Source organism: Elaeis guineensis, chromosome 1, assembly GCF_000442705.2.
Source record: "Elaeis guineensis isolate ETL-2024a chromosome 1, EG11, whole genome shotgun sequence".
In the NCBI taxonomy this organism is placed as follows: domain Eukaryota; kingdom Viridiplantae; phylum Streptophyta; class Magnoliopsida; order Arecales; family Arecaceae; genus Elaeis; species Elaeis guineensis.
In genome coordinates, this window is record NC_025993.2 from 167995288 (window position 1) to 168019967 (window position 24680).

The following is a 24680-nucleotide window of genomic DNA, read 5'->3' on the forward strand; positions in this document are numbered from 1 at the left end:
TATTTTTATTACATGAGAGAATATCCTTCGACCGTTACCGCCGAAAGCCTATCGGTGTATCCAGGGAGGGACGACGGTGGACCGCCCATCACCATCTATCGATCCCACGCGCGTCTAGGACAGCGACACTTCCCCTTCTCTTGCCCGCGCGGAACCACCAGACGTGAACCAGTACAAACGGAACCCTCAACTTATAACGTGGAAGCGGATTCGCTGTTTGGGTTGCGAACAGCGAGATAGCATCAGTGGAATCGGAATTACTCATGAGTGAAACAGAAAGTGAGTGATCGGGAGAACAGCAAACAGCGTCTCAAAGGAAATACATATATATATATATTATTAGCGTCCGTAACAATGCTAACGGAATATCCAGCGTTTACTGAGTTGAAAACGGCAGACAGCCCCAGCATTTAATGGTACAGAAAAAGAAAAAAAAATAATTCCACAGGAAATTAGGAAAATTGTTTTTTTATGCAATTTCCGCAAACCCTCCGTCGCCGGCGTCGGCGATCAGACGTCTAAGATGAGGAAACCGAAGAAGACGACGAAGAGCGCCGACTTCTTCTACGGCTTCTAATAGTCCCCGAAGAAGGAATAGAGGAAATGGGAGCTGCAGTAGTAGAAGAGGAGGTGGTGGGAGGAGGGAATCGAGTGGAATTGCTTCTCAGTTTCCTCTTCTCCCCTTCTCGCTTTCCCTCGGCCTTGTCTCTGCGACTCCTCACCGCCGCCACTTGCACCGGCAGCACGCAATTGCAAAGAAAACCTAAAGATTTCGATCGAAACCCTTCAGAAACCTCTAAAGAATCGAAATCTGGAACGAAGAGCGGGATCCATCTATTGTAGAAAAGAAGTAGTACCGATCCTGGCGAGACGATTTACCCAGCGAGGGATGGGCTTGTTGGTGAGGCGGAGGCAGGCCTCGTTGCAGAAATGGTTGCAGTTCTTGGAGATGAGGTTGTAGGTGTTGCCGGTGTACTCCGTGGCCAGCTCCTCCATAAGCGCCCTCACATCCCGCGGCCCCAGATCCGTTCGCCCGATCAGGATCGACTTCCGGAAAACGAACCCCGGGCACTGCCGCGGCTCCCCTTCGAATATCCCCGTCGTCGCGTGCTCGTGCGCTCCGTACGCGTACTCCACCCCGTGCACTGCCGCAATCACAAAAACCCTAACCCTAGCTCCATCACCCCATTTCAAAAAAAAATCCCAACTTCAAACCCTAGAGAGAGAGAGAGATCACCTTGGACGCCGGAGTGGTAGACGCCCAGGCCGAGCCAGTAGGCGTAGACATTGAACGGGGTCAGATCGTAGACGTTGAGGTACACGGGCACCGTCCCGGTCTTCCGCTTCCTGGAGCGCCATCGGATGAACATATTCCGGCGGCGGCGCCGGAGGCGGCAAGGCCGGAAGGAGTCTATCGGACGGCGGATCAGAACGGGGGCGGCATCGATGACTTCACACGACTTCGCTTTCGATCTCGATTTCTCGTTTCCCTAAGTTAGCAGTGAGGATCGGCGGAGGGGCAGAAAGGGGACAGGGGAGCAGGGGAAGAGTTCCCTCTCACTTCGAGCTGGGGTTTTGTCTTTTATTCTGGAGGGGGATGGCTCGCCTCGATCCGCTCTCTGCTCTCCCTCCTCCTCTTCTCATAGGCAGGAATCCTTCCAGACTCTCTTCGGCCCTCTAAAAACTCTATTCCTTCTTGGATCCTCTCTTATCGGGATGCTCCGATGTTCTTCGGAAGGTCAGTTATGGTTTTCCATTTTTTTCTTTTTCCCGTTCTGGAGTTTCTTACCTTTCCGGACGGTCGGTACTCGTCGTATACCGGCGATCCGTTTAATTCTTCACCGCATTGTCCGTTTCCCGTTACGATCGGGGTTTTAGTGCAGGTTCTTGTGGGAGGGAGGTGGGAAACGTTTTTCTTTTTTCCTATTTACTTTTGGGAAACGAGGTCTATTCTGTGGAGATGTGCTAGGTCCTAGGTCCGCTGCTTTGGATTTCAGGCGGCGAGGAAATTTTTCCTGGAATTGTTTGTAGATTTAGGAATAAGAGGCGGAGGTTTGGAAAAGCCGAAGAGCTTTTTTTTTCTAGTTTCAAGTGGGTAGAAGAAGTAAAGCCTACGTAAAGGTATGGAAGCATCCCTACGTAGGGAGGTTTGTAGCCTATAGGAGCGAATCATGTTCCCATGCAGTGGTTCATGGAGGATACGGAAGATGCAAGGAATGGCAAGCTGTAGAATTTCGATTTGGATCAGTTTATGGCCTTGATCTTAAGCATTTTTTTAATATTAATCCAAAATTGTATCTAAGCATGTCCCGGGTTAACAGTTGCTTACTCGTGGGAGGGATTAACTGGCTGTGAAAGAGTTTCTCATCTTTTTGGATATACTTGCATAAGACTTGTACGAATGATCCATCTTAACAAATAAAAAGAAAAAAAAAGATTCCAGCATGATGGCTAATCAAGTTCAAAGGTCCGAATAAAAGCTGACTTGTAGGGCTGCAACCATTTTCCAATTGGAGGCTTTATGTTCCATTCCTCCGGGATGTTTTAAGTATTTAATTCATTTTTTTTTTAAATTATTGGTAGCACTTTCACTGTTAAGTTTATTTAAAAAAAGAAGGGATCATAAGATTCTAGCTGGCAATGCATAACCTCATAAGAGGTTGGGTAGGAACCCAATACATATAAATTTAGATGCAAATGATATAATAAAAAAATAAATGTTGAAAATAATAATATTTCTTTATTGATTGCATCAACGTTTGTGATAGCAATTGTGGTACGTATATTGTGACCATCTTGATAAAATATTGGTACAAGTTGGTGGCATATGGATACTTGGTTCACTACCTATCAAGTATGGATGCGGTATGGGTATGGTAAAATATTCTCGATGTATAGCATTATATGAATCTTGAATTTTACAAACATTTCTTTCTTGCATCATGTAGACTATGCAAGTAGGCTATGTAGTGTGAGTTATGTTTTTCAATCGGACATCGGCCACGCAATGATTGATGGAGTGATTTCAAATTGCCATGTTAAATTTGGCTATCGAATTATCAACTTTTCATTTTGAACTTATTGTCATTTTTATCCTTCAAAAATCATTCTATGAAGTCCTTTAATAATTCTATGTGTGTTTCTTCAATCATATATCAAACTTTAATACTTTCAATGCATGTGACTACAGCAAAAACATTCTACAACAGTAGAATTTTAGTAGCGCTCGATAAGATGTGCTACTACAAATATTATCTAAAAATAGTTTTAAAAAATATCATAAAAGATATATAATATTATAATAGTTAATGAGAAATGTTACTAAAAATTATTATATAATGTTTGTATCATATAACCACTACAGAAAAAATATATTCTATAACAATAGTTTAAAAAAATATCTAAAAAAATTATATAATAATATTATTACGATTATTTGTAGATGTTGCCGAAATTTTTTATGTTGCATTGATATCTTAGGATAATATTTTCTAGTTAAATAGAACTTTATTAGCAATAAATATATTTTTATTATAGAATATTGACATTTAATGATGAAATAAATTTAGAAGGATAATTAATGCTTATTGAATACTATATGGATAAGAAATTTAGTGAGAATGGTTGTAATATATTTTTACCTAAAATATATTGATGGATTAAATATGTTATTTTTAATCTCATTTAATCCAGTATATTAAATAAATAAATTATATAAGTCAAGTCAGTTTAATGAATAGATAAAAATAGTTTTTGATATAAAATCCATCATAAATATTGCAAGCGATGTACCTTAATTGTATTATAATGGTCAAAGATATAATTGATTGTTTTATCAAAGGATTTGGATCATTAATCCAACTGGATTTTTACTAGAAATATATAAAATTAAAATAAATTAAATAAAATATAAAATATAAAAATTATTTTATATTAAATATCATAATTTTTTAATATTATAAATAAAAAGAATCATGAATTATCTATTTTTAAAAGACTTTAGAAAAAATGATTATAGAAACATGTTGAAACTATATTCTAAAGAATAAATAAAGTTATTTATTTTTTCAAAAAAAAGAGGATTGAATATTTTATTAAAAATAATTAATTATTAAAATATAAAATATCATAATATTTTTGAATGAGTATACTTTATAATATGAATAAATCTTGAATAAGTATAATAAACCATACCTTCATATTAAAAGCTAATATTACTATGGTGGTTAAGTAATATGTAACAGTTGAAGTGGTCTTTGGTTATATATAAAATAGTTTGCTGCACATGTGACATTGAAAGCATATATCTAGACCTGGATCCAAATCTAGTTGGATATGGGAATTTCTATCCAAATCTGATCAAATTAAATATGGATTCAGTCAAATAATATTTGATTCATTTTCAACCCTAATTTACAATAAAAAATTTGGTTCCAATGTATTGCGATGGTTGCAACTATTGCAACAAATTACACCGATAGTTCCAACCATTACTATAGAATGACTTAAGACCGTTGATATAGAGTTACTTATACCGGCCATCATCTAAACTATGGGAATAATTTTTATCGATGCCACCTATTGCCATAGTTTACCAACTATTGCTGTAAGTTTTACCAAATAGTTTAATATGTTTTTTGCTATGATTTTAACCGCTATTATAGATATTTTTTGATGCAGCAGAGAAAGACCATGAAGGTTGAGTCATTGGAGAATAAACACTATTGCGGCCAATCCCCTCATCGCCTGGTCGTCGGGAACGAGTACCTGCAAGAGAAGTCCATACTGACCGGAGATGCCTCCGACGAGAACCCTCCGACGGTCAAGTCAGAGAGGAGACTAGGCAATAGTAGAAAAGAAATCAGGGGGCTCAGTGGGAGAGAGCTAGAGAGAGAGAGAGCCCAGGAGCTTAGAAAAACCTCCCCTTCAATGCTGTTGCCTTCCCCGTTTTATAGTAGGGCGCGGCGTGGTCCTGCCATTAATGACGCGACAATCGGAGAGTTGTCAAATCGTCGGAGGCTGTCAGAGTCACCGTGGACTGACAAGTCACCGTGGGCTGTCAAATCACTAGGGTTGACCTACGTCCTTGGCAGGACGATATCCCCAGGGCGGCCATGCCGCATGTCCTTGTCAGGACAGCAGCCCATAGCGATTGTACGGCGTTTGGGGGAGCTGACCGATCATACATCGGTATTCGACTGCGGGATGTCGGGTGAAGACCCGGAGACACCGTCGGCTGGTCTGGCGCATTGCAGGAGTCGGACGTCGGCTACCACCCCCGTCCGACTGTGAGTCGGTAATCTGGGCTCCACCGCCTGGCTAGTCAGAAAAAGAATGGGTCTGTCCGACCGACACACCTTCGGTCGGATGATGCCGGCAGCTACTGTCGGCAGTCGTCGGTCGGTGCAGTCGGTAGAGTCAGGCATCGGTCGGACAGGTTCGAGGGTGAGTCGGCGTAAAAGGGATCGGTCGGTATATCCCAACAGTTGCCCCCTCCACTCCTGAGTCGGATGTCGTGCTGGCCAGCGTTTCTGCATGGGCGACGGCTTCGGATGAAAGGAGTGGATATCCATCACATCATGCTCTGACTCTGACGACCGTACCAATAAACGGTCCGACGTCAGACATCCCATTGGTGTCAGACATCCCATTGGGAACAGGAACCGCCGTTTTCGTCGCCTCCTCGAAAAATTTGAACCACCATCGGTTAGTGAATCCTGAGACGCGATTTTTTCGCCACGTGACAGGGGACCATTGGGCCGAACCCGTTCAGACGGATGGAGGCGACGTGGCTTGATCTGGGATAGGTGCGTCGAATCGTCGAATCAAGGAAAGGCCCAGATGCTGCCACATGTCAAAATCTGAGAGACCCTCGTTGGGCGTGCTCTCATCTCGACCGTCGAGGGGCATTATATATATGGGGTCACCTATATCCAAAACTCCACTTTTCACAGCCTTGTTGCCGAGACTCTGGTCGAGCGGTCCCCCAGTTTCAAGTTTCAGGTAGTTGTGCCTGTCTCCCTCCTTGGGAAGCTTTCTTCGAGATTTTTGTCTTGCATTTTTTGCTTTCTTCACTTCCTTTGTACTTTCTTTCTTCTTCTTCTTCTTCTTCTTCATCCTCCAACCTCGGTTCTAGCATCATGGCCAGAACCTCTCCACAAGGAAGTCAGTCGGGGAATCCGACCGACGACCCACGGTCAACCCCGGAGGTGGAGGTTTCTTCACTTTCGGGGGCAAACGTCGAACAGCTCAGAGAGCAATACAGTATCCCGGAGCAGTTCGAGCTCTTCGCCCCTAGGGCTGAGGGTCGGGTTAACAACCCACCTCCGGGCCAGGTGGCCTTCTATGTCGAGGATCTTCGGGCAGGTCTTCATTTTTCGATTTCAGAGTTCGTCCGGAACGTCTTGGATTACTACGGGCTCTGTCCGGCGCAACTGACGTCGAACTCAGTTCGGCTGGTAATCAGTTTCGCCTTGCTGTGTCGGATTTTGCCGACCTATCCTCGTATTTCCCTCTTCCAGGCATTCTTTGTCCTCCGACCCCACCCAAAGGCCTGAGAGTGGTGATTTTTCAACTCTCGGAAGGGTCTCTCGTTCATCACTGATCTTCCATCGTCAATCCACGGATGGAAGAACCAGTTTTTCTTTGCCTCTTCTCCGCTTCCTTGGGGGTTCCCTTTCCGTTGGGGTGACCCCCGGACTCAGCCGAATGAGAACAGTCGGATGGAAAATGGAGATCGAGAGGATTTTCACCGACTGAAGGATATCTCGGTGCCGAAGCAGAGAGAGCTCGTCATCGAGCAAGCTCTATACGACGTCGGTCTAAGCTCGGTTCATCGTTTAGGTACATCTCGATTTGTCGTTTTTATCTTTTTTCTCTGTCTTTAGACTGGTGCTGATCCTCTGTTAAAATTGCAGGCATGTCGCCAAGGGTGAGGCTGACGGATGCCGATATTTGGCAACATGTGGCGAGGAAGAGGCCGACACCGGGGTCGGGCCCTCGCGGCCTCCTAAGAGGCCTCAGACAGCATCGCCGACCGACCCTGCGGCAACGGGAGTGCAGCCCGACCCTGCGTCGGGCTATGAGCTGGTTATTGCACTGTCGGTGCCGACGGTGCCTCCCGAAGCACCGTCCGAGGAACGGGCGGTCGAGGGAGCAGTCGAAGGTGTGTCGGCTGCACAGCCCACAGAAGAAGTTCAAACCGAAACATGCGAGCCCGAACGACCTGCGTCGGCGGCCGTCGCGGTCTCGGGAGGGACCCAGTCAAGCTCGAGCCTCCCATCTTTTCCTGACTTCAGGGCCTGGGCGACCGAACGAGGGAAGGCCCCGATGGTGCCAGGCGACAACAGAAGGTTGGCAGGCCATGCCGCATCGTCCGACGTCTAACTTCCCGAAGGAGCGTCGGCCCTGGCCAACCATGATTTGGCCAGGATGTTATGTCAGGCGACCATCCTCCCGGCCGATCGAGAAATCATAAAGAATCGATGGGTGTCTGACATGCTTTCTTCCTTCTACCCGACCATGATCCAGGTGAGATCCTCTTCTTCACTTTTCATTTTCATTATTATTTTCTATCAGTTTGGTCTTCTGATAATCGACCTGTTATTTGCAGCTGATCTACAACATGTTCGAGCTGGAGGCTGGGTATCGGAGGTTCGACGATCTTCGGGCGGCCTGAAAGAATAGGGCTGAGGCTGCCGAGGCCGAGAAGGCAACAATGGTCGAGCAGCTGAAGCAGTCGGTCAACCGTGAGGCCCGGCTCGAGGAGGAAATCTCCCGCCTTACCGATGCCCTGGCTGCCTCGGGGGCCAAACTTCGGTCGGCTCGTGAGGAAGTCAAACGAAAGTCCCGCACCGCTCGCCGGCTGCGGCATGAGCGGGAGGGTTGCGTCGGTGAGCTCGAAACCGAGCGCGAGCAACTCCGGGTGAGTCTGGAGAATCTCGTTAAGGCCGAGAAGAATTTATCCACCGCTCAAGCTGACGCAGACATAGCGAAGGCGGAGGCAGAGTCAGCAAAAGAGGCAATAAGTCGGGCGGTGGAGGACTTCCGCAGCTCCAACGAATATCGGGAGGAGCTTCTGGAGAGCGGTTTCGCCTCGTACCGAGTGGGGTACGAGGATGCTCGGGATGCAGTCCGGGGTCTGTATCCGGAGCTTGACCTCAGTAGCGTCGTTCCCCGAGGGTCGGAAGGCCAAGTCACAGGAGAGGTGGCAGACCCGACGTCGGGAGATCACACTGCTGTGGAGGAAGCCGTTCCAAATCGGGTTATCGAAGGTGAGGTGGCTCCAAATCCCGATGCTACTCCGGTCCGAGCGGCCACGCCGATCGCCCCCGAACTTCTCCTGGTAGACGAAGTTGACTCCACCGAGTAGTCGGAGCATCTTTTGTTTTTGCTCTTACTTAGTGTACTTGTAATCGGGCTTCGACCCAATTTTATAAATTCAGTTCATACTTGAATGAAATTGAGAACTTTTCAACTTTCTCTCTCTTTATGCATCCTAAAATGTATCTTGGAATGCATGTTTTATTGAAATACCTCCGAGCGTATAAATCATAGGCCTGACGTACCTTGTTAGGACGTTCGGTAAGATCCCGGATAGTTAGCCAAGATAGTCGGTAGCATGCGCCACGGTAAAGGCAGAGCGAGCTTCAATTTTAGATCGACATCCTGACTGTCGTACGATCCGACAGTCGAGAGTCTAAGTCGAGCATCCGTTGCCTAGACCTGAGTCGAGCGTGTTTGCCGAGTCGAGTGTCGACCGACCTTCGGGCATAGCTTCCGGACCCGATCATCCCGTAGAGTCTGATAGTCGACTAGTGTCCGACGTATTCGGTGATGACAAGTTGGTCATCCATTGCCCAATTCTTTATCGGGCATATATGTCGTGACGTGTGATAAACGGTGGTAAGCCGAATACCCTTCGATCGGTCGTGATCTGGTCGGTATATTGCGAACGTGACATTGGTCGCGTTGGCGTTTTGCCTTTCTTGGCCAGAGCCAAGTCGGCAAGTTAGCCAGTCGTCTTGCTCGAGAGTTGACTGTGGAAGGAGCGTAGCTTCAACTTGGGGGGGTTTCATCGCCATCGCCGGCCTTCCACCAACGTAGATATATCGGTTCTCGTAAGAGTCCGACATGTCGTCGGTGATCAGGCCGCAGATTTTCAATGGAACGTTGGGCCCAAGTCGGAGCGTCGGGGCTCGTACTACTAGTGAGCGTCGACCCACAATTGGAGAGCCGAGATTCTAGACTTTGAAGTTTTGAAACTGAGTTTGTATTTCGAACAAGGGCACACAGGGTTCACTGGTAGTACAATCTCAGGTTGTCAGCATTCCAAGTCCGGGGAATGGTCATTCCTTCTAGAGTCTCCAGTTCAGAGGTAATTTTTCTTGGTCCATAGGCTTCGAAACTTCTGCCTTCCTTAAGACCAGATCTCCAGGTCTGAAAAACTTCGGCTTAACCTTAGCATTATAGTATCGGGCCACTCTTTGTCGGTAGGAAGCCATGTGGAGTTGAGCCTCATGTCGGAGTTCGGGTAGGAGGTCCAAGTCGGCTCTCTGACACTCGGAGTTGCCTGGCTCGCAGTACTGCTCAACACTAGTCGATGGTAGCCCGATCTCGAGTGGGATCATCATCTCTGTCCCATAGGCCAAGTTGAAAGAAGATTCTCCGATCGGGATGCGAGGTGTCATTCGGTATGCCCACAGGACGGAATTTAATTCCTCAACCCAGAGGCCTTTAGCTTCATTCAGTCGGGTCTTCAATCCATGCAGAATGGTTTGGTTGGTTACTTCGACCTCACCGTTGGACTGTGGATGTCCGACCGAGGTCAGCTTGTGCGCAATATGAAATCTCGTACAGAACTTTCGGAAGTCTCGGTTGTCGAATTGTCGTCCATTTCAGTGATAATAGTGTGCGGTAGTCCGAACCTGAAGATGATGGACTTCTGGACGAAGTCTTCCATCTTTCGCTCGGTGATTTGCGCCAGAGGTTCGGCTTCCACCCAATAGTGAAGTAGTCAATTGCGATGACTATAAACTTTCTTTGGCCAGACGTCGGAGGAAAAGGACCGAGTATGTCGATTCTCCACTGGGCGAAGGGCCACGGGGCGACAATGGGAGTGACCTGGTTGGCAGGTCGGTATTGTATGTTAGCATTCTTCTGACACGGCTCACACCTCCGAACCAACCCAGCCACATCCTTTTTCATGGTGGGCCAGTAGTAACCCTGCCGTAGGACCTTGTAGGCCAAGGATTTGCCCCCTAAGTGATTTTCGCAGATCCCTTCATGCACCTCTCTGAGCGTGTAGTCCACGTCAGTCGGTCCCAGACATCTCAGCAAGGGAAGAAAGAACGACCTTTTGTAGAGTCGGCCGTCCATCATTACATATTGGGAGGCCGTCCACCGGAGTCGTTTGGCTTTCGTGGGGTCTTCAGGGCTGGTTCCGTCGGTCAGATACTGAACAATTGGATCCATCCAGCTCGGCTCGATCGTCAGTTGCAGCACCTCCTCGGTCCTGTCGATGCTCGGTTGCTCGAGACTCTCCACAAGTGTCCGACCCAAAGTGTTGTAGGCTGATGTCGCAAGCCAGGAGAGTGCGTCGGCCCGAGCGTTCTCCGACCTGGGGATATGGGAGATCTCGAAATACTTGAGGTGTGCCACGAGCTCTCACCTTCTGAAAATATTTTGCCATGATCGGGTCCTGCGCCTCGAATTCGCCTTTGACTTGTCCCACGATCAGCTGGGAGTCGGAGAAGACTCTGAGACTATCGATCCCAAGCTCCTTCACTACTCTCAAGCCAGCGAGGAGCGCTTCATACTCGGCTTGATTATTGGAGGCTTTAAAGTCGAATTGGAGGGCATACTCGGTAACTACTCCCTCCGAGTTGGTGAGCAAGAACCCGGCCCTGCTCCCTTGAGCATTGGAAGCCCCGTCGATGTGTAATACCCAGGTAGACCCGGGGTCACATTCAGAGGTTGCAGCCTCTTTGGAGCTCCCGCCTTCCGGTTCTTGGTCGGTTGTCTGGCACTCCGCAATAAAGTCGGCCAAAACCTGGGCTTTCAAGGTAGGTCACAGTCGGTACTGAATGTCGAACTCACTCAGCTTCACCGCTCATTTCGTCAGTCGTCCTGATGTGTCGGGGCGACGCAAGATCGTCCTCAGGGGCTGGTCGGTGAGGACCACGATAGCGTGCGCTTGGAAATACGGATGGAGTCATTGTACAGATACGATCAAGGTGAATATCATTTTCTCTGCCTTTGAATATCGAGCTTCAGCTTCGTGGAGTACTTTGCTGGTGTAGTATATGGGCTGGTGAATTCGGCTCTCGTTCTCCCAGACGAGCACCGAGCTAACCACCTCTGGGGAGGTTGCCAAGTAGAGGTACAATATTTCTGCAACTTCTGGCTTTACAAACAGCGATGGGGAGGCCAGATATCTCTTCAGATCCTCGAAGGCCTGCTGGCACTCGTCCGATCAAGAGAAGTCCTTCGTCTGCCTCAGGATTTTGAAGAATGGAAGGCATCTCTCAGCCGACCGAGAGATGAATCGACTGAGCGCGATGATCCTTCTGTTAAGCTGTTGTACCTCCTTTTTGGTGTCTGAGTGCCGCATGTCGATGATCGCTTTTATCTTCTCAAAGTTGGCCTCAATTCCTCGTTGAGAAACGAGGAACCTGAAGAACTTTTTCGAAGGCGCACTTAGTTGGATTCAGCCTCATCCGGTGTTGTCGAAGAGTGCGAAAAGTTTCTTCAAGATCTTGGACATGATCTGAAGTCTACGCGCTCTTCACTAGCATGTCGTCCATGTATACCTCCATGTTGCATCCGATTTGATCTTTGAAGACCTTATTGACGAGTCACTGGTAGGTGGCTCCGGTATTTTTCAGTTCGAAGGGTATTACTCTGTAGCAGTAAAGGCCCTTAGCGGTCATGAAGGCTGTGTGCTCCTCGTCTTCGGGTGCCATCCGGATCTGATTGTATCCGGCAAAGGCATCCATGAAGCTGAGCAGTCGATGGCCGGACGTCGTGTCTACCAGCTGGTCGATTTTTGAAAGTGGGAAGCTGTCCTTCGGGCAGGCACGATTCAGGTCAGTATAGTCGATGCAGATCCTCCACCTCCCATTGGCTTTTTTCACCATGACAACATTGGCGAGCCAGTCGGGGTACGTGGTTTCTCTGATGAAGCCCACCTCGAGTAGCTTGTCCACTTTCTCGTCGATGGTCTTCTGTCTTTTAGGAGCAAAAGACCGCTTCTTCTGCCTCACCGGCCTCACTCCAGGGTCGACGTTGAGTCGGTGAGTAATCATCTCCGGGGGGATGCCGGACATATCCGCTGCCAACCAAGCGAATACGTCGGTATTGGCCTTTAACAGCTCCATTAGCTGCCGTTGCTCAGGGTCAGATAATTGGGATCCGACCCAGACCACTCGTTCGGGATTCTCCGCTATCAGGACGGAAACCAGTTGTTCGGTCAGTTCGCCCCGTTCTTCCTCTCTCTATTGGTCCAACTTGTCGACCGTCAGGGAGTCCTTCACTTCATTGCTTCGAGCAGAGATTTGGAAGCATCGCCGAGCGAGCTGTTGATCCCCGCGCATCTTTCCGACTCTGTTTTTTGTCGAAACCGAACCAGCAGGTGGTACATCGAGACTATCGCTCTGAGGGTGTTTAGTCCGGGTCTTCCAAGTATGGCATTGTAGGCCGAAGATACTTGGACGACCGCAAAGGTTAGGTGGACGGTGCTTTGTCATGGTTCAGTTCTGGCTATCACGGGAAGAGTAATTTCTCCTTCCACCGTGACAGCATCTCCAGCGAAACCTACTAGGGGTGCAGAGACTTTCTCGAGCCGATCAGCCGACAGTCGCATTCGAGAGAAGGTCGAGTAGAACAAAATATTAGTCGAACTTTCATTATCAACAAGGATCCTTCTTGCATCATAATTTGCTATTGTTGTCGAGACAACAACAACGTCGTCATGGGAAGTTTGGATTCTTCGAGCATCTTCATCTGTAAAAGAAATTACATTATCTTGGCGCAGCTTCTTCGTCGACTCTCCTCCAGCAGTTGTCCCTCGGTCCAGTCATTTGGAGATCATGTTGATGACTCCGATCGTGGGCTGATTGTTCGCTGCCTCTTCAGTCGGTTGGGGTCGTCGGTCGGGGACTGGTCGAGTCGGCGGGTTCCTTCAAAATTTTTCGAGATACCCTCGGCGTATGAGGGCCTCGATTTCATCCTTGAGTTGGATGCACTATTCGGTGTTATGGCCGTGGCCCCGATGAAATCGACAGTATTTTCGTCGGTCAAGGCCATTTGCCTTCAAAAGCGAAGGCCATCGCAGATATTCTTCTCCTTCGATCTCCATCAAAATCTACGCACGAGGAGCAGAGAGAGAAGTATAGGAGTCATACCTGCGACGCATCGGCCTCGGACTCCACCGTCGGGACAATCTCGGGCTCTGTCGCTGGGGTGAGACCTATTTGTCGGTCGGGGGCCCTCTAGGCTCAGCAGGAGCCCGACCTTTTTTTGCTTCTCCTTTGGGCCCTTGGTCTCGGTCAGGCATCGGTCGGAAGCTCCTTTGTCTGTGCGCATGTATTTGTACGCGCGCTCCAGCAGTTCGGCATATGTCCGAGGGAGGGTCTTGTCCAAGGAGTATGTAAATCGGGACCCTCTCAACCCCCTCTTCATGGCTGAGATAGTCATGTCTTCGTTGAAGTCCCGAACCTCAAGCATGGCTGCGTTGAATCGCATCACGAAGTGTCGGAGCATCTCATTTTCTCCCTGCTTGAGGGAGAAAAGGTTGTCCGAGGTTCGTGGCGGCTTCCGGCTGGTGCTGAAATGGGCCATGAAAAAATACTCGAGCTGCCCGAAGGAGTGGATACTTCCTAAGTGGAGGCCGGAGTATCAGGCCCTGGCAACTTTGCGAAGCGTAGCTGGGAAGCCGATGCAGAGGAGGGCATTGGTTGCCCCTTGGATCGTCATGAGAGCCTTGTAGCTCTCCAGATGGTCAACTGGGTCGGTGGAGCCATCGTAAGGCTCCACATGAGGCATCTTGAACCGACTAGGAATCGGCTCGTCGAGGATGAGTCGGGAGAGAGGTTGGGCGGTCTGGAAGTCGACGTCGTTCGAAGACTTCTGTCCGTCCATCTGGAGCTGGGCAAGCCGACAGTCGATTTCTTCGAACCTACGTTCGTAGTCGTCGATCCGTCGGTGTTGGGAGACCCCAGGGGTCGAGTCTCCCGATGAATCTGAGAGGGAGGCGGATGGCATCCGCGGCCGCTTCTCCTTCCTCGCTCGCTCCAGTTGGGAAGGAGAGGGTCGCCGAGACCGATGGGTGTCACGTCGTGGCCGCCTCTCTCCTTCTCGATGGGAGTGCTGAGACAGCTGCTCCTGAGGAGGAGACGAAGACCGATACGAGCATCGGCGGCTGCTCCTGGACGGCATCGGGTGCGCCGTCGGTTGCTCCACCAGCGAGTGCGGCAATCGGGTCGGTTGTTGTTGAAGGCTCTTGACTGCATTCGTCAGCACAGTCATTTGCCGCACGATCACCGCGATCTGCGCCTCCGTGGTCACCACAGGATGCGGAGAGCTGGGTTCCGTCATGGAGGGTGGAGGAGAGGCATCTTCCCGACGAAAAGAGTGCCTCGCCGATCCAATGGCTCTCGATCGCTGAGCCCTGGTTCTTGTCATCTCGAAAAGATTTTTCAAGCTATGCAGAGGTCGTGATCCCCCCTACCTGGCGCGCCAAACCTGTTGCGGCCAATCTCCTCGTCGCCTGGTTGTCGGGAACGAGCACTTGCAAGAGAAGTCCACACTGACCGGAGATGCCTCTGGCGGGGACCCTCCGATGGTCAAGTCAGAAAGGTGACTAGGCAACAGTAGAAAAGAATCAGGGGGCTCAATGGGAGAGAGCTAGAGAGAGAGAGAGCCCAGGAGCTTAGAAAAACCTCCCCTTCAACGCTGTTGCCTTCCCCGTTTTATAGTAGGGAGCGGCGTGGTCCTGCTATTAATGGCGCAGACAACCGGGGAGTTGTCAAATCGTCGGACTGTCAGAGTCGCCGCGAACTGACAAGTCGCCGTGGACTGTCAAATCACTGGGGTTGACCTACGTCCTTGGCAGGACGATGTCCCCAGGGCGGCCACGTCGCATGTCCTTATCAGGACAGCAGCCCATAGCGGTCGTATGGTGTTTGGGGGAGCTGACCGATCATACATCGGTATTCGGCTGCGGGACGTCGGGTGAAGATCCGAGGACGCCGTCGGCTGGTCTGGCACATTGCGGGAGTCGGATGTCGGCTGCCACCCCCGTCCGACAGTGAGTCGGTAATCTGGGCTCCGCCGCTCGGCTAGTCGGAAAAAGAATGGGTCTGCCCAACTGACACACCTTCGGTCGGATGATGCCGGCAGCTACTGTCGGCAGTCATCGGTCGGTGCAGTCGGTAGAGTCGGACATCGATCGGACAGATCCGAGGATGAGTCAGTGTAAAAGGGGTTGGTCGGTATATCCCAACAAACATAATTTGTAAGAATAGGATTTATAGAAGAAAAAAAAAGTGCGGACTTAAATAGCTCTTTGATTTGCACTTGTGCTTGGATGGCGAAAGAAAGCAAGATGTAAAGCAGTGTGATTTAAGAACTATAGCTCAGAAATTATATGGAAAGTTCAACCGCCATGTACACCAAATTCTTCACGTTATAATGATAGAGTTGATTTCAGTTTCATGTTCGAAAGGCCTATAGGATTTTGGAAAAACTCTTATGGCTCCACTATCAAGTGAGAATATAAGTATATATATATATGCCTCGAAATCACCTTGAGATTGAGATTGTGAGGGCATAACCTTCAAAGCATTGTACATATTTGAAAGTAGTTCAGCTGTCTTCTACGGCCAGCATGAACTAATTTTCCTCATTGAACCTTTTGAGCAATTATTTACCAAAACTTTTTTTTTTTTTTTTTTTGAGCAATTGCAAAGTTCCTAAACCGTTACAGGGAAAAACTACCTTTTTTTTTTTCTGTCACAATCTTCATTCCGTCCTGCATGACAGTATCACAAGTAAAAATTAGATAAGGCAAAATTCATATGAATGCCAATAACTCAACGAATTGCTTATGTGGCAAAAATCCAAACAGTCTTCACGTTGAGAGTTCCCACCACGGAGTATTGTCCATACATATCCGTTCCCTTAATAATCGGACTTTCGACAATGCGGGTCCTGCATAAATCACGGTCCCACGCTCCCTGCTAACAACCTCCGAACATTTTTTTCTTGGTGTTGAGAGATTTTTGGGGTGTGACGGCTCTCTTCTATTGGGAGGCATAAAAGCAGGATTCGCCATAGCTTTAATCCTTCTTTCTTCTTTTCCAAAGAGTAGTATATTCTCATTCTAAGTTAGATCAAATCTTATCACCGGTTTTTCTTCTTAGTAATCCATATGTTGGAAGTTTAAGGAGGAAATTTGATGGTTGGCTTCCTGCTTTCTCAAAAGCAAGATTAGAGTGATAGAAAGAGACAACCAGGTACAAGAGCAACTTTCATCTACTTTTATTTTTTTCATAGAGAAGGATATATTCATTGGAGATATAATCTGTCTCTTTTTTGTTTTTTGTCAGACTCATTTTTACTGGAGATTATATTCCATGACATTTTTTTGAATGATCAATTCTGAATTGGAACAGTGTCAACCAGGAAAACCTAGAGGGAGACCTAGAAAGAGGCTGACTCTTCTAAGATATATGAAATGTGACTGGAGATGGTGCAAAATTTCTCCAACCAAAAAATGTAATGACCTTATAAATCCATTCCACTCTTGTCAAACAGAAAACAGATTAGCCTTCCTTTTTGTCCAGGCAAATATATTGGGTTGCATGCCTATTGAATGACTAACTTTTCTAACTTTTTTTTCTCTTTTTCCTTTTATATATATATATATATATAAAGAGAGTGGGCAAGCTTTTCCACTAAATGAGCATTGCATGGTGGATGCAGGGAAACCAGGGCCATGGTCATTTAGACTATTGATGGTATGTTTACTATCCATGGTGAAATTCAAGTAACCACATTGCTTAATAGGGTTTGTTATGATTGCTGAAATATGAAGTATTCTTATTTTTGGAATTTGATTTTGTTTGATAGGCAGTTGTTTTAGAACTAAAAGTATACATGCATTGCAAAGCTTGCGAAAGATTGGTATTCAACACCCTTCGAAAATTTAAAGGTATGATCGTTTCTACTAAAATTATTGCAAAACAACTTTTTATGGACTGCTTTTAAGAGTGATCAAATTTTCTTTAGGCGTGGAGACAGTTAATGTAGACATGAATGGAGACAAAGCTATTGTGACAGGTCAGATTGAACCGGAAAAGATTCTGAAAAAACTCAGGAAGAAGACTGGCAAAAGAGTTGAAATTATTAAAAGGAATGATGACAATGTCGGAGGCAACAAAGATGAGACATTTCTGTCATCTGGAGATTGCAATATGGAAACAATGGATGGTGGTGTAGTCTTATCTGGCAAATTTGTTGAGAATATGGTAGTGGATTTTGATATGTTTAGTGATGAGAACCCCAATGCATGTTCCATTATATAATATAAATCATGATGCAACAATTATAGTCAGTTTTGCTTTTGCTTTTTTCTCCTTTTATATTAGCTACTGCCAAAATTAGATATGCTAGGGTCTGTTTGTGAAATGCAGTAGGATTGGTCTAGATTTTCTATAAGTATCAAACCTGTTGACCTAGCATCCAGCCTATTTTCTTCTAAAAGCTTATTTCAGTCCTGGTCTAAATCCCATCTATATGTAACACCGGCGGGCCCAACCAACCCAGCACCCAACCCGGCCCAAACCAATTTTGGTACCCACCTGTTAGGCGCTGCCCACCTATATCCCAAACCGAACAGGGGATAAAACCCCTGTTTCACTGCCTCCCACCCATACTCACTTTCTCTCTTTTCTCTCCCGTACGCATGCCTCCCTCTTTCTTTCTCTCTCGCGCGCGTGCTCTCCCTTATTCTCCTTCTTTCCTGCACTCCCTCTCTCTCTTTCTCCATCTTTCTTTCTTCCTCTTCTTCTTTTTTTCTGCTTTTTACTTCTTTGATGTGGTTGCTACCTTAAGATTCTTTTTCCCATCAATGTGAGTAAACCCTAAACCTCCTTTGACATTTAATCTAATTTAAATCTGAAATTTAATTGTTAGATGGGTTAGAGTTAGACTTGATAATTACACCCGATCCAAACAGGTCCCGACTTGACTCGATCCTAATGGATCGGATTAGTCAATGCGTTGACCGAATTTTGATCCGATTCAAACCTAACCTGATAAATTTATATTTCGAATCGGATCGGATTTGGATAGTGACCACCTTGACCCACTACCTAACCCAAATCTGATCCGATCTTATGTATATATATTGTATGAAATGTGAGCCTTATGGTCTTTAGACTTGGTTTAGATCTCAAGGATTGAAGAGTGGTAGTAGGCTATTGTTCAATGCTTTTATTTTCATCTAAAAAATTTCATTTAAACGGGTGGATACTCGATCGAATAACCTTATACCCAATCGGATAGGGTACAAATAAAGAAAGTGTTGACTCATCGGGTCATGGATTAGGTTCGGTTCAAAATGCTGGGATACCAGATCGGATTCGAAATGGCTCAAACCCAAACCCACACCCAAGCACACCTGACCCATTGCCAAGCCTAGTTAGAATAATAGGGGAAGAGGGTTAAGGAAAAGATTGTTGCTGGTTTTTAGGGTAGATTGAATCTATTTATGGTAATTCAAGATTTTTAATTCTTTAATGGTTAAGTATTTTAATCTGAAAATTTAACTAAAGGTTGTCAACTGATTGCTCAACCAATTTATAAAGTTTGAAAATTTTTAGATGCTATTTGATAGGATAAATAAATCTCAATTGAGACTATTGTATAGAAAAAAAGTGAATCAAAAATTTAGATTTTAGAAATTTTGAGGAGTTTTATTAATTGTTTCAAGGGAGTAATGTGATACTGATTTCAGATTACATATATATAATTGGATTATTAGATTCCAAGAAGTATTGGTGAAGTTTTAGATAACCTGATAGTAGATTTCTGCAAGGTAAGTAATCTCTACTTAATCAAAGTAATTACATAAAGTAATAAATGCATACATTTTAAGAATATTTATTGATTTAACTACTACCCAATGTTTTAGAAATCATGCCATATGTTTGTTATACTGGTCATATTGAGCCAAACATAAAACATAGAATTATGAGTATTTCAAGCATCGAGTATTCATAGTATTTGTAAATTGATGATTATATGCTTATTAGAATGATTTCTAATTGATAGAATTCTAGAAAATTTTGTATGAATCTTTGGATTTCATATTAACAAGTATAAATATATTGATTTAAAAAAATTATGTTACATGTGAATTATCGAAAGTTTGAAAATTAGTTGCTTTTATGAATGTTATGTACCGATTTAGAATTTTATATATATTGCAGTTTATTTATGTGATAGTAAAGATTGTTCGAATTGAGTTTGTGTATATATATATTGAACTCTCAGTCTACCTACGTTCTAGACCTTGCCACATAGGGGTTGTACATTGGCAATTGATATGGATTGTTCTGGAATTTGGCACTATGGACCTACTTCGAAAAGGTTAAATGCAGTACTATGGACCTACTCTGCAAGGATTAAATGCAGTATTATGGACCTACTCTATTGAGATTAAATATAGTAAATTAGACCCTATCACAGAGATTATATGTGGCCATAGTGGTATAGACTAATGAGTTAATATAATATTTTTGAAAGATACGATCTTATGATATTATCGAAATCTTAAAGGTAATCATCTGGTTTCTATGTGAATTCTAAAATATTTTTAATTTATACATAAGTTTTGATTTGCATGGTTATATTTATATTGTACAGGTGTAAGTTGACCCTAACTATATATATTATGTTGATATACTAATTTTTATATCAAGTGCCTATTTGTCTCTAGCAATTTTATTTTTTGATTATGTCTTGGTTACTGACTGAGCATGAAGCTCATAAATTTTTATCTGTTGTTTTTTAGATTCTAGGAACTAAATTTTGGGACCATACTTGGTATTTTGGGGATTTGTATATAGAGATGAGGCCGGTCTATGTAAAGGTGGTTAGTTCTTGGGATAGTTATATTTAATGATGTAGTTTAAAAAACTGATATACAATGTTATACAAAAGTTGATGTTCTAATCAATATATGCAATAGTTACTTATTTTGTTACCACTACTTGGAATTTGCTATCATGGATATTATATTGAAGTTTTATCAGGTTGGAACCTTGCATGTTTATGGAGACAATACTCTATAGGTATGCGGAGGCTGTTCATGTTTTCTAAATTTTATTTTAATTTATATTCTGGATCGAGGATATGATAGTTAAAGTGGTATTAGAGAATAAATTTAGAATATAGGAAGGTATTAGAGTCAAGGCATGCACTGAGTGTAAGTGGGGTAGTTATCAGATGATAAGATGTAAAATTTGTCCTTGTTATTCTAGACATAGTTATTGATCATATCTTTTGATCTATTTAGAATTCTGAAATAAATTTTTGATGATGTTTTAGCAATAAATTGAAGATGATATCAATAATTTTAGGAATATTGACAGTATAATAATAAGGATTGCAACATTAAGGAGTTTTCTTATGATCGGAGTCTATTATTTATGTGGGTGATAATTCTTTGATGAATAAGATATGTGATTAGTATTATTCTTTAATATATGAAATATTAATTACAGATAATGAAAATCACCGATATATCTCCAAAGGTCATTTTGGTGGAAGTTACAAGAAATTTGGGACTCTCTGATCCGATCTATAGAGTTGAGATAATGGAGGGATGATATGTTAAATCTTTTGTGGAGGTAACTATGAATAAGAGAGATTCACCCCATAAAGTAATAAGAACTATGGGTTCTTTTGAGGTAGAACAAGTAAAATCTGAGGAACATGCAGTAATCTATGCTATTAATATCCTAAAGTACTGGTACCACTTTAAAATGCAAGATGTTAATTTTTCAGATCGAGAGTATTATAAATATTTTTTTCAAAGAGTAAAGACTGAGCACAATGCTGGAATAGCGGAACTTCAGCAAATGAGACGGGACTATGAGAAATTGAGGGATATAAATCAGAAATATATCGAGGAATACTCTATTTTGCAACGTTAAGTAATGAGACTAAGACAAGAACTCTCTCCAGATACAGAATCATCATCTGGAGAAAATTGAAGTAGAAGAAAGAATAAAGAAATGTATGATTTATTATTGCATTGGGCAAGTTACACCATATTTATCTGGATATATAATATTAATTATTTTTTATTGTATAATAGAGGATGCAGTAGTGAGCAATTCTGAATCTTGGTATGTTTTGAAAAAAGATTTAAAGGCAATATTCAAGGATTCAAGAAATTATCAGTTGATCAAATATTCTTAATGAACTTAGAAAGAAATTTAAGATTTGGAATAGATTAGAATTGCCATACTAAGTTTAAGTTAAATTTTATAGTTTATATAATTCTTTGCATAAGATATAGTACGAAATATGTATGTAGTTAGAAACAATTGAAATCATTGTGATAAAAAAATTTCTCTAGGGACATTGAGGTTGAATAATAAGTGTTTAAAACTTTGATTATAGCTAGTGATATAAGCAAGAGAACTGAAAGCTAACTATCTATAAGGATATTTGAAAATTCCTATGGATAGTAATAAGCTTGAAGATTATAGATTTTAGTTATAGACTAGTATGGTAGTAATGATGATGAAAATTATCAGTAGAGTTTGTGATTAGTAGTATAGATTTAGCAACGAAAGTTATATGCCAAATAATGATTTATATTTTGAAGAATGCTTAAATTTATGATGGTAATTTAAAAGTTTGATACATGAGTAGACATCCTTAGCAGACATTGCATATTTGAGATAATTTTTAAGTTAAATTAATATTTGGAAGGATAATAAGAAAGAAAAATGGTTAGCAATATTTGTAATCGTACACCAATAGTGAAATGGATTAGATAAATGTAAGTTTTATGATGTGAATATTCTTTGGAGTTATAAAACTAAAAGAGATAAGGTATATTTGGATCATTTTTTGAACTTCAGTATATAAATTTCGAGGATAAAATTTATTTAAGGAGAGAAGAATGTAACACCCGACTGATCCAACCAGCCCAACACCCAAACCTAGCCCAACCTAATTTTAGGGCCCATCTGTTGGCGGTGCCCACCTATACCCCAAATCGAACAAGAGATAAAACCCCCTGTTTCACCACCTCCCACCCATGCTCCTTTTCTCTCTTTCTTTCTTTCTCACGCCTCCCTCTTCTTTCTCTCTCACACATGCACTCTCTTTTCTCTCCTTCTTTCCTCCACGCCCTATCTCTCTTTCTCCATCTTTCTTTCTTTCTTCTCTTCTTCCTCTTCTTCTTCCTTCTCTTTTCTGCTTTTTATTTCTTTGATGTGGTTGCTGCTCTGAGATTCTCTTTACTATCAATGTGAGTAAACCCTAAACCTTTTTTGATATTTAATTTGATTTAAATCTGAAATTTAATTGTAAGATGGATTAGAGTAATAGGGGAAGACTGTTAAAGAAAGATTAATGCTAATTTTTGGGGCAGATTGAATCTATCTGTGGTCATTTAGGATTTTTAATTCTTTAATGGTTAAGTGTTTTAATCTAAAAATTTAACTAAATGTTGTCAACTGATTGCTCAACTATTTTGCAAAGTTTGAGAATTTTTAGATGCTATTTGATGGGATAAATAAATCTCAGATTGGAACTATTGTGTAGAAAAAATAGTGAATCAGAAATCTAGATTTTAGAAATTTTAAGGGGTTTTACAAATTATTTCAAGGGAATAATGTGATACTAATTTCAGATTACATATATGTATTTGGATTATTGGTTCCAAAGAGTATCAGAGAAGTTTTAGATAATCTGATAGAGGATTTCTGCAAGGTAAGTAACCTCTACTTAATCAAAGTAATTACATAAAGTAATAAATGCATATATTTTGAGAATATTTATTGATTTAGTTACTATCCAATGTTTTGGAAATCATGCTATATATTTGTTATACTGATCTTATTGAGCCAAACATAAATCATAGAATTATAAGTATTTCAAGCATCGGGTATTCATAGTACTTTGTAAATTAATGATTATATACTTATTAGAATAATTTCTAATTGATAGTATTTTGGAACCGTACTTGGTATTTTAGGGATTTGCATGTAGAGATATGGTCGGTCTATATAAAAGTGGTTAGTTCTTGAGATAGTTATGTTTAATGATGTAATTTAAAAAACTGATATACAATGTTGTAAAAAAGCTGATGTTATAATTGATGTATGCAAGTTACTGGTTTTGTTATCACTGCCTAGAATTTGCCATTATAGATATTATATTGAAGTTTTACAAGGTTGGAAGTCTTGCATGCTTTTGGGGACAGTACCGTGTAGGTATGCGGTAGTTGTTCACATTCTCCGAATTTTATTTTAATTTATATTCTGAATCACGGGTACGATGCTATTGATATTCTATGTAGATCTATTGGATTGCAAAAAGGAAAAAAAGACAGGATTTAGGCTAGAAAGATTAAGTTGATATGGGCCTCGTCTAAATACGCCATCTAATCCATGATTGAACAGCAAAGTCAGCCCAATCCTGCTGAATTTTCCAAGCGGGCTTTTAGTTGGTTTTATAGATAATGCTGGATATGACGTAGCATATATTTTTCAGAAAAAGAGAAAGCGAGGAAGATCTACCTGCATTGTAGCTATCTAAATCTAAATGTTTAGGGAAGTCAGATGTAGGAATAGAATCCAAAACCTCTAGTTGCTAAGGCATAAGGCTGCCAGTGAAAACCTCGTTGACGAAACTAAGCATGGATGAGAAAACAATAAAATAAAAACATAAATAATGAAAAAAATCATATAAATCTACAAGTTTCAAATTAAAAGGTCCACATCAATCAATTTCCATCCCAAACAACATAAACTATGGACCATTTATTTCTAAATTAGTTTTTTCTTAAAAATGCTTGGCCACAAAATGTTTACATATGAAACTTAAATTTTCATATCTTTAGCTATCTGGTTGTTTATTGGCCTCATGTACTTTGCACAGGTACTTCTATTCATAGCCAAATATATTTTAAATTTCTTTAACCATTACACCCTAGTAATTTTCCCTTGATGCGACCACGAGGATATGAAGCAAATCAAGATTAGCCAAATTGATCACATATTCAATAAATCTATGTTTCCAAAAGGTATATATATCAAATTTAAAAATACAAAACAAAAGGTCAAACATCTCGACTACATTGGTTGCTAAAGGATGATCCTACCTATTTTTCAATCCATTCAAGCTAAATATCAAGTCCAGAAAATATATCTTTCTGTTGTTGAATGAGATCTTATATTCAAACTTGATAGGGATAAATATCCATTAGGGTGTAAATGGACTGGATTGGATTGGATTATATCTAAATCTAACTTCAATCCAAAATATTTTGGATTTGAAAACTTGGCTCCAAAATCGAATCAAATACTCTACTAGTTCAATCCAATCCAATTCAAAAAATTTAGATTGGATTGGATTGGATTTTTGGACTTTTG

At 42.9% G+C, this 24680-nt stretch overlaps 2 protein-coding genes across 3 annotated transcripts; one reads left to right on the forward strand and one right to left on the reverse strand.

Moving 5' to 3' along the window:
• Window positions 1–358: 358 nt before the first annotated feature.
• LOC105060227 (deSI-like protein At4g17486) lies at window positions 359–1670 on the reverse strand. 2 transcript variants are annotated; one of them, XM_073247737.1, is made up of 3 exons: window positions 1238–1670; window positions 858–1165; window positions 359–763 (listed from the first exon to the last, which is right to left on the reverse strand). In XM_073247737.1, exons 1-3 carry the CDS (start codon window positions 1357–1359, stop codon window positions 519–521), a joined length of 675 nt encoding a protein of 224 aa, XP_073103838.1. In that variant the 5' UTR covers window positions 1360–1670; the 3' UTR covers window positions 359–518. The 2 variants fall into 2 exon arrangements, with proteins under 2 accessions (XP_073103838.1, XP_019711303.2); XM_019855744.2 differs by having other exon boundaries at window positions 858–1145; window positions 1238–1621.
• A 14696-nt stretch (window positions 1671–16366) lies between these two features.
• On the forward strand, window positions 16367–17590 carry LOC105060226 (heavy metal-associated isoprenylated plant protein 19). Its single transcript, XM_029260481.2, has 5 exons — window positions 16367–16514; window positions 16674–16776; window positions 16936–17018; window positions 17131–17212; window positions 17290–17590. The coding sequence occupies exons 3-5, from the start codon at window positions 16971–16973 to the stop codon at window positions 17583–17585; spliced, it is 426 nt and encodes a 141-aa protein (XP_029116314.1). The 5' UTR covers window positions 16367–16514; window positions 16674–16776; window positions 16936–16970; the 3' UTR covers window positions 17586–17590.
• The last annotated feature ends 7090 nt before the right edge of the window (window positions 17591–24680 follow it).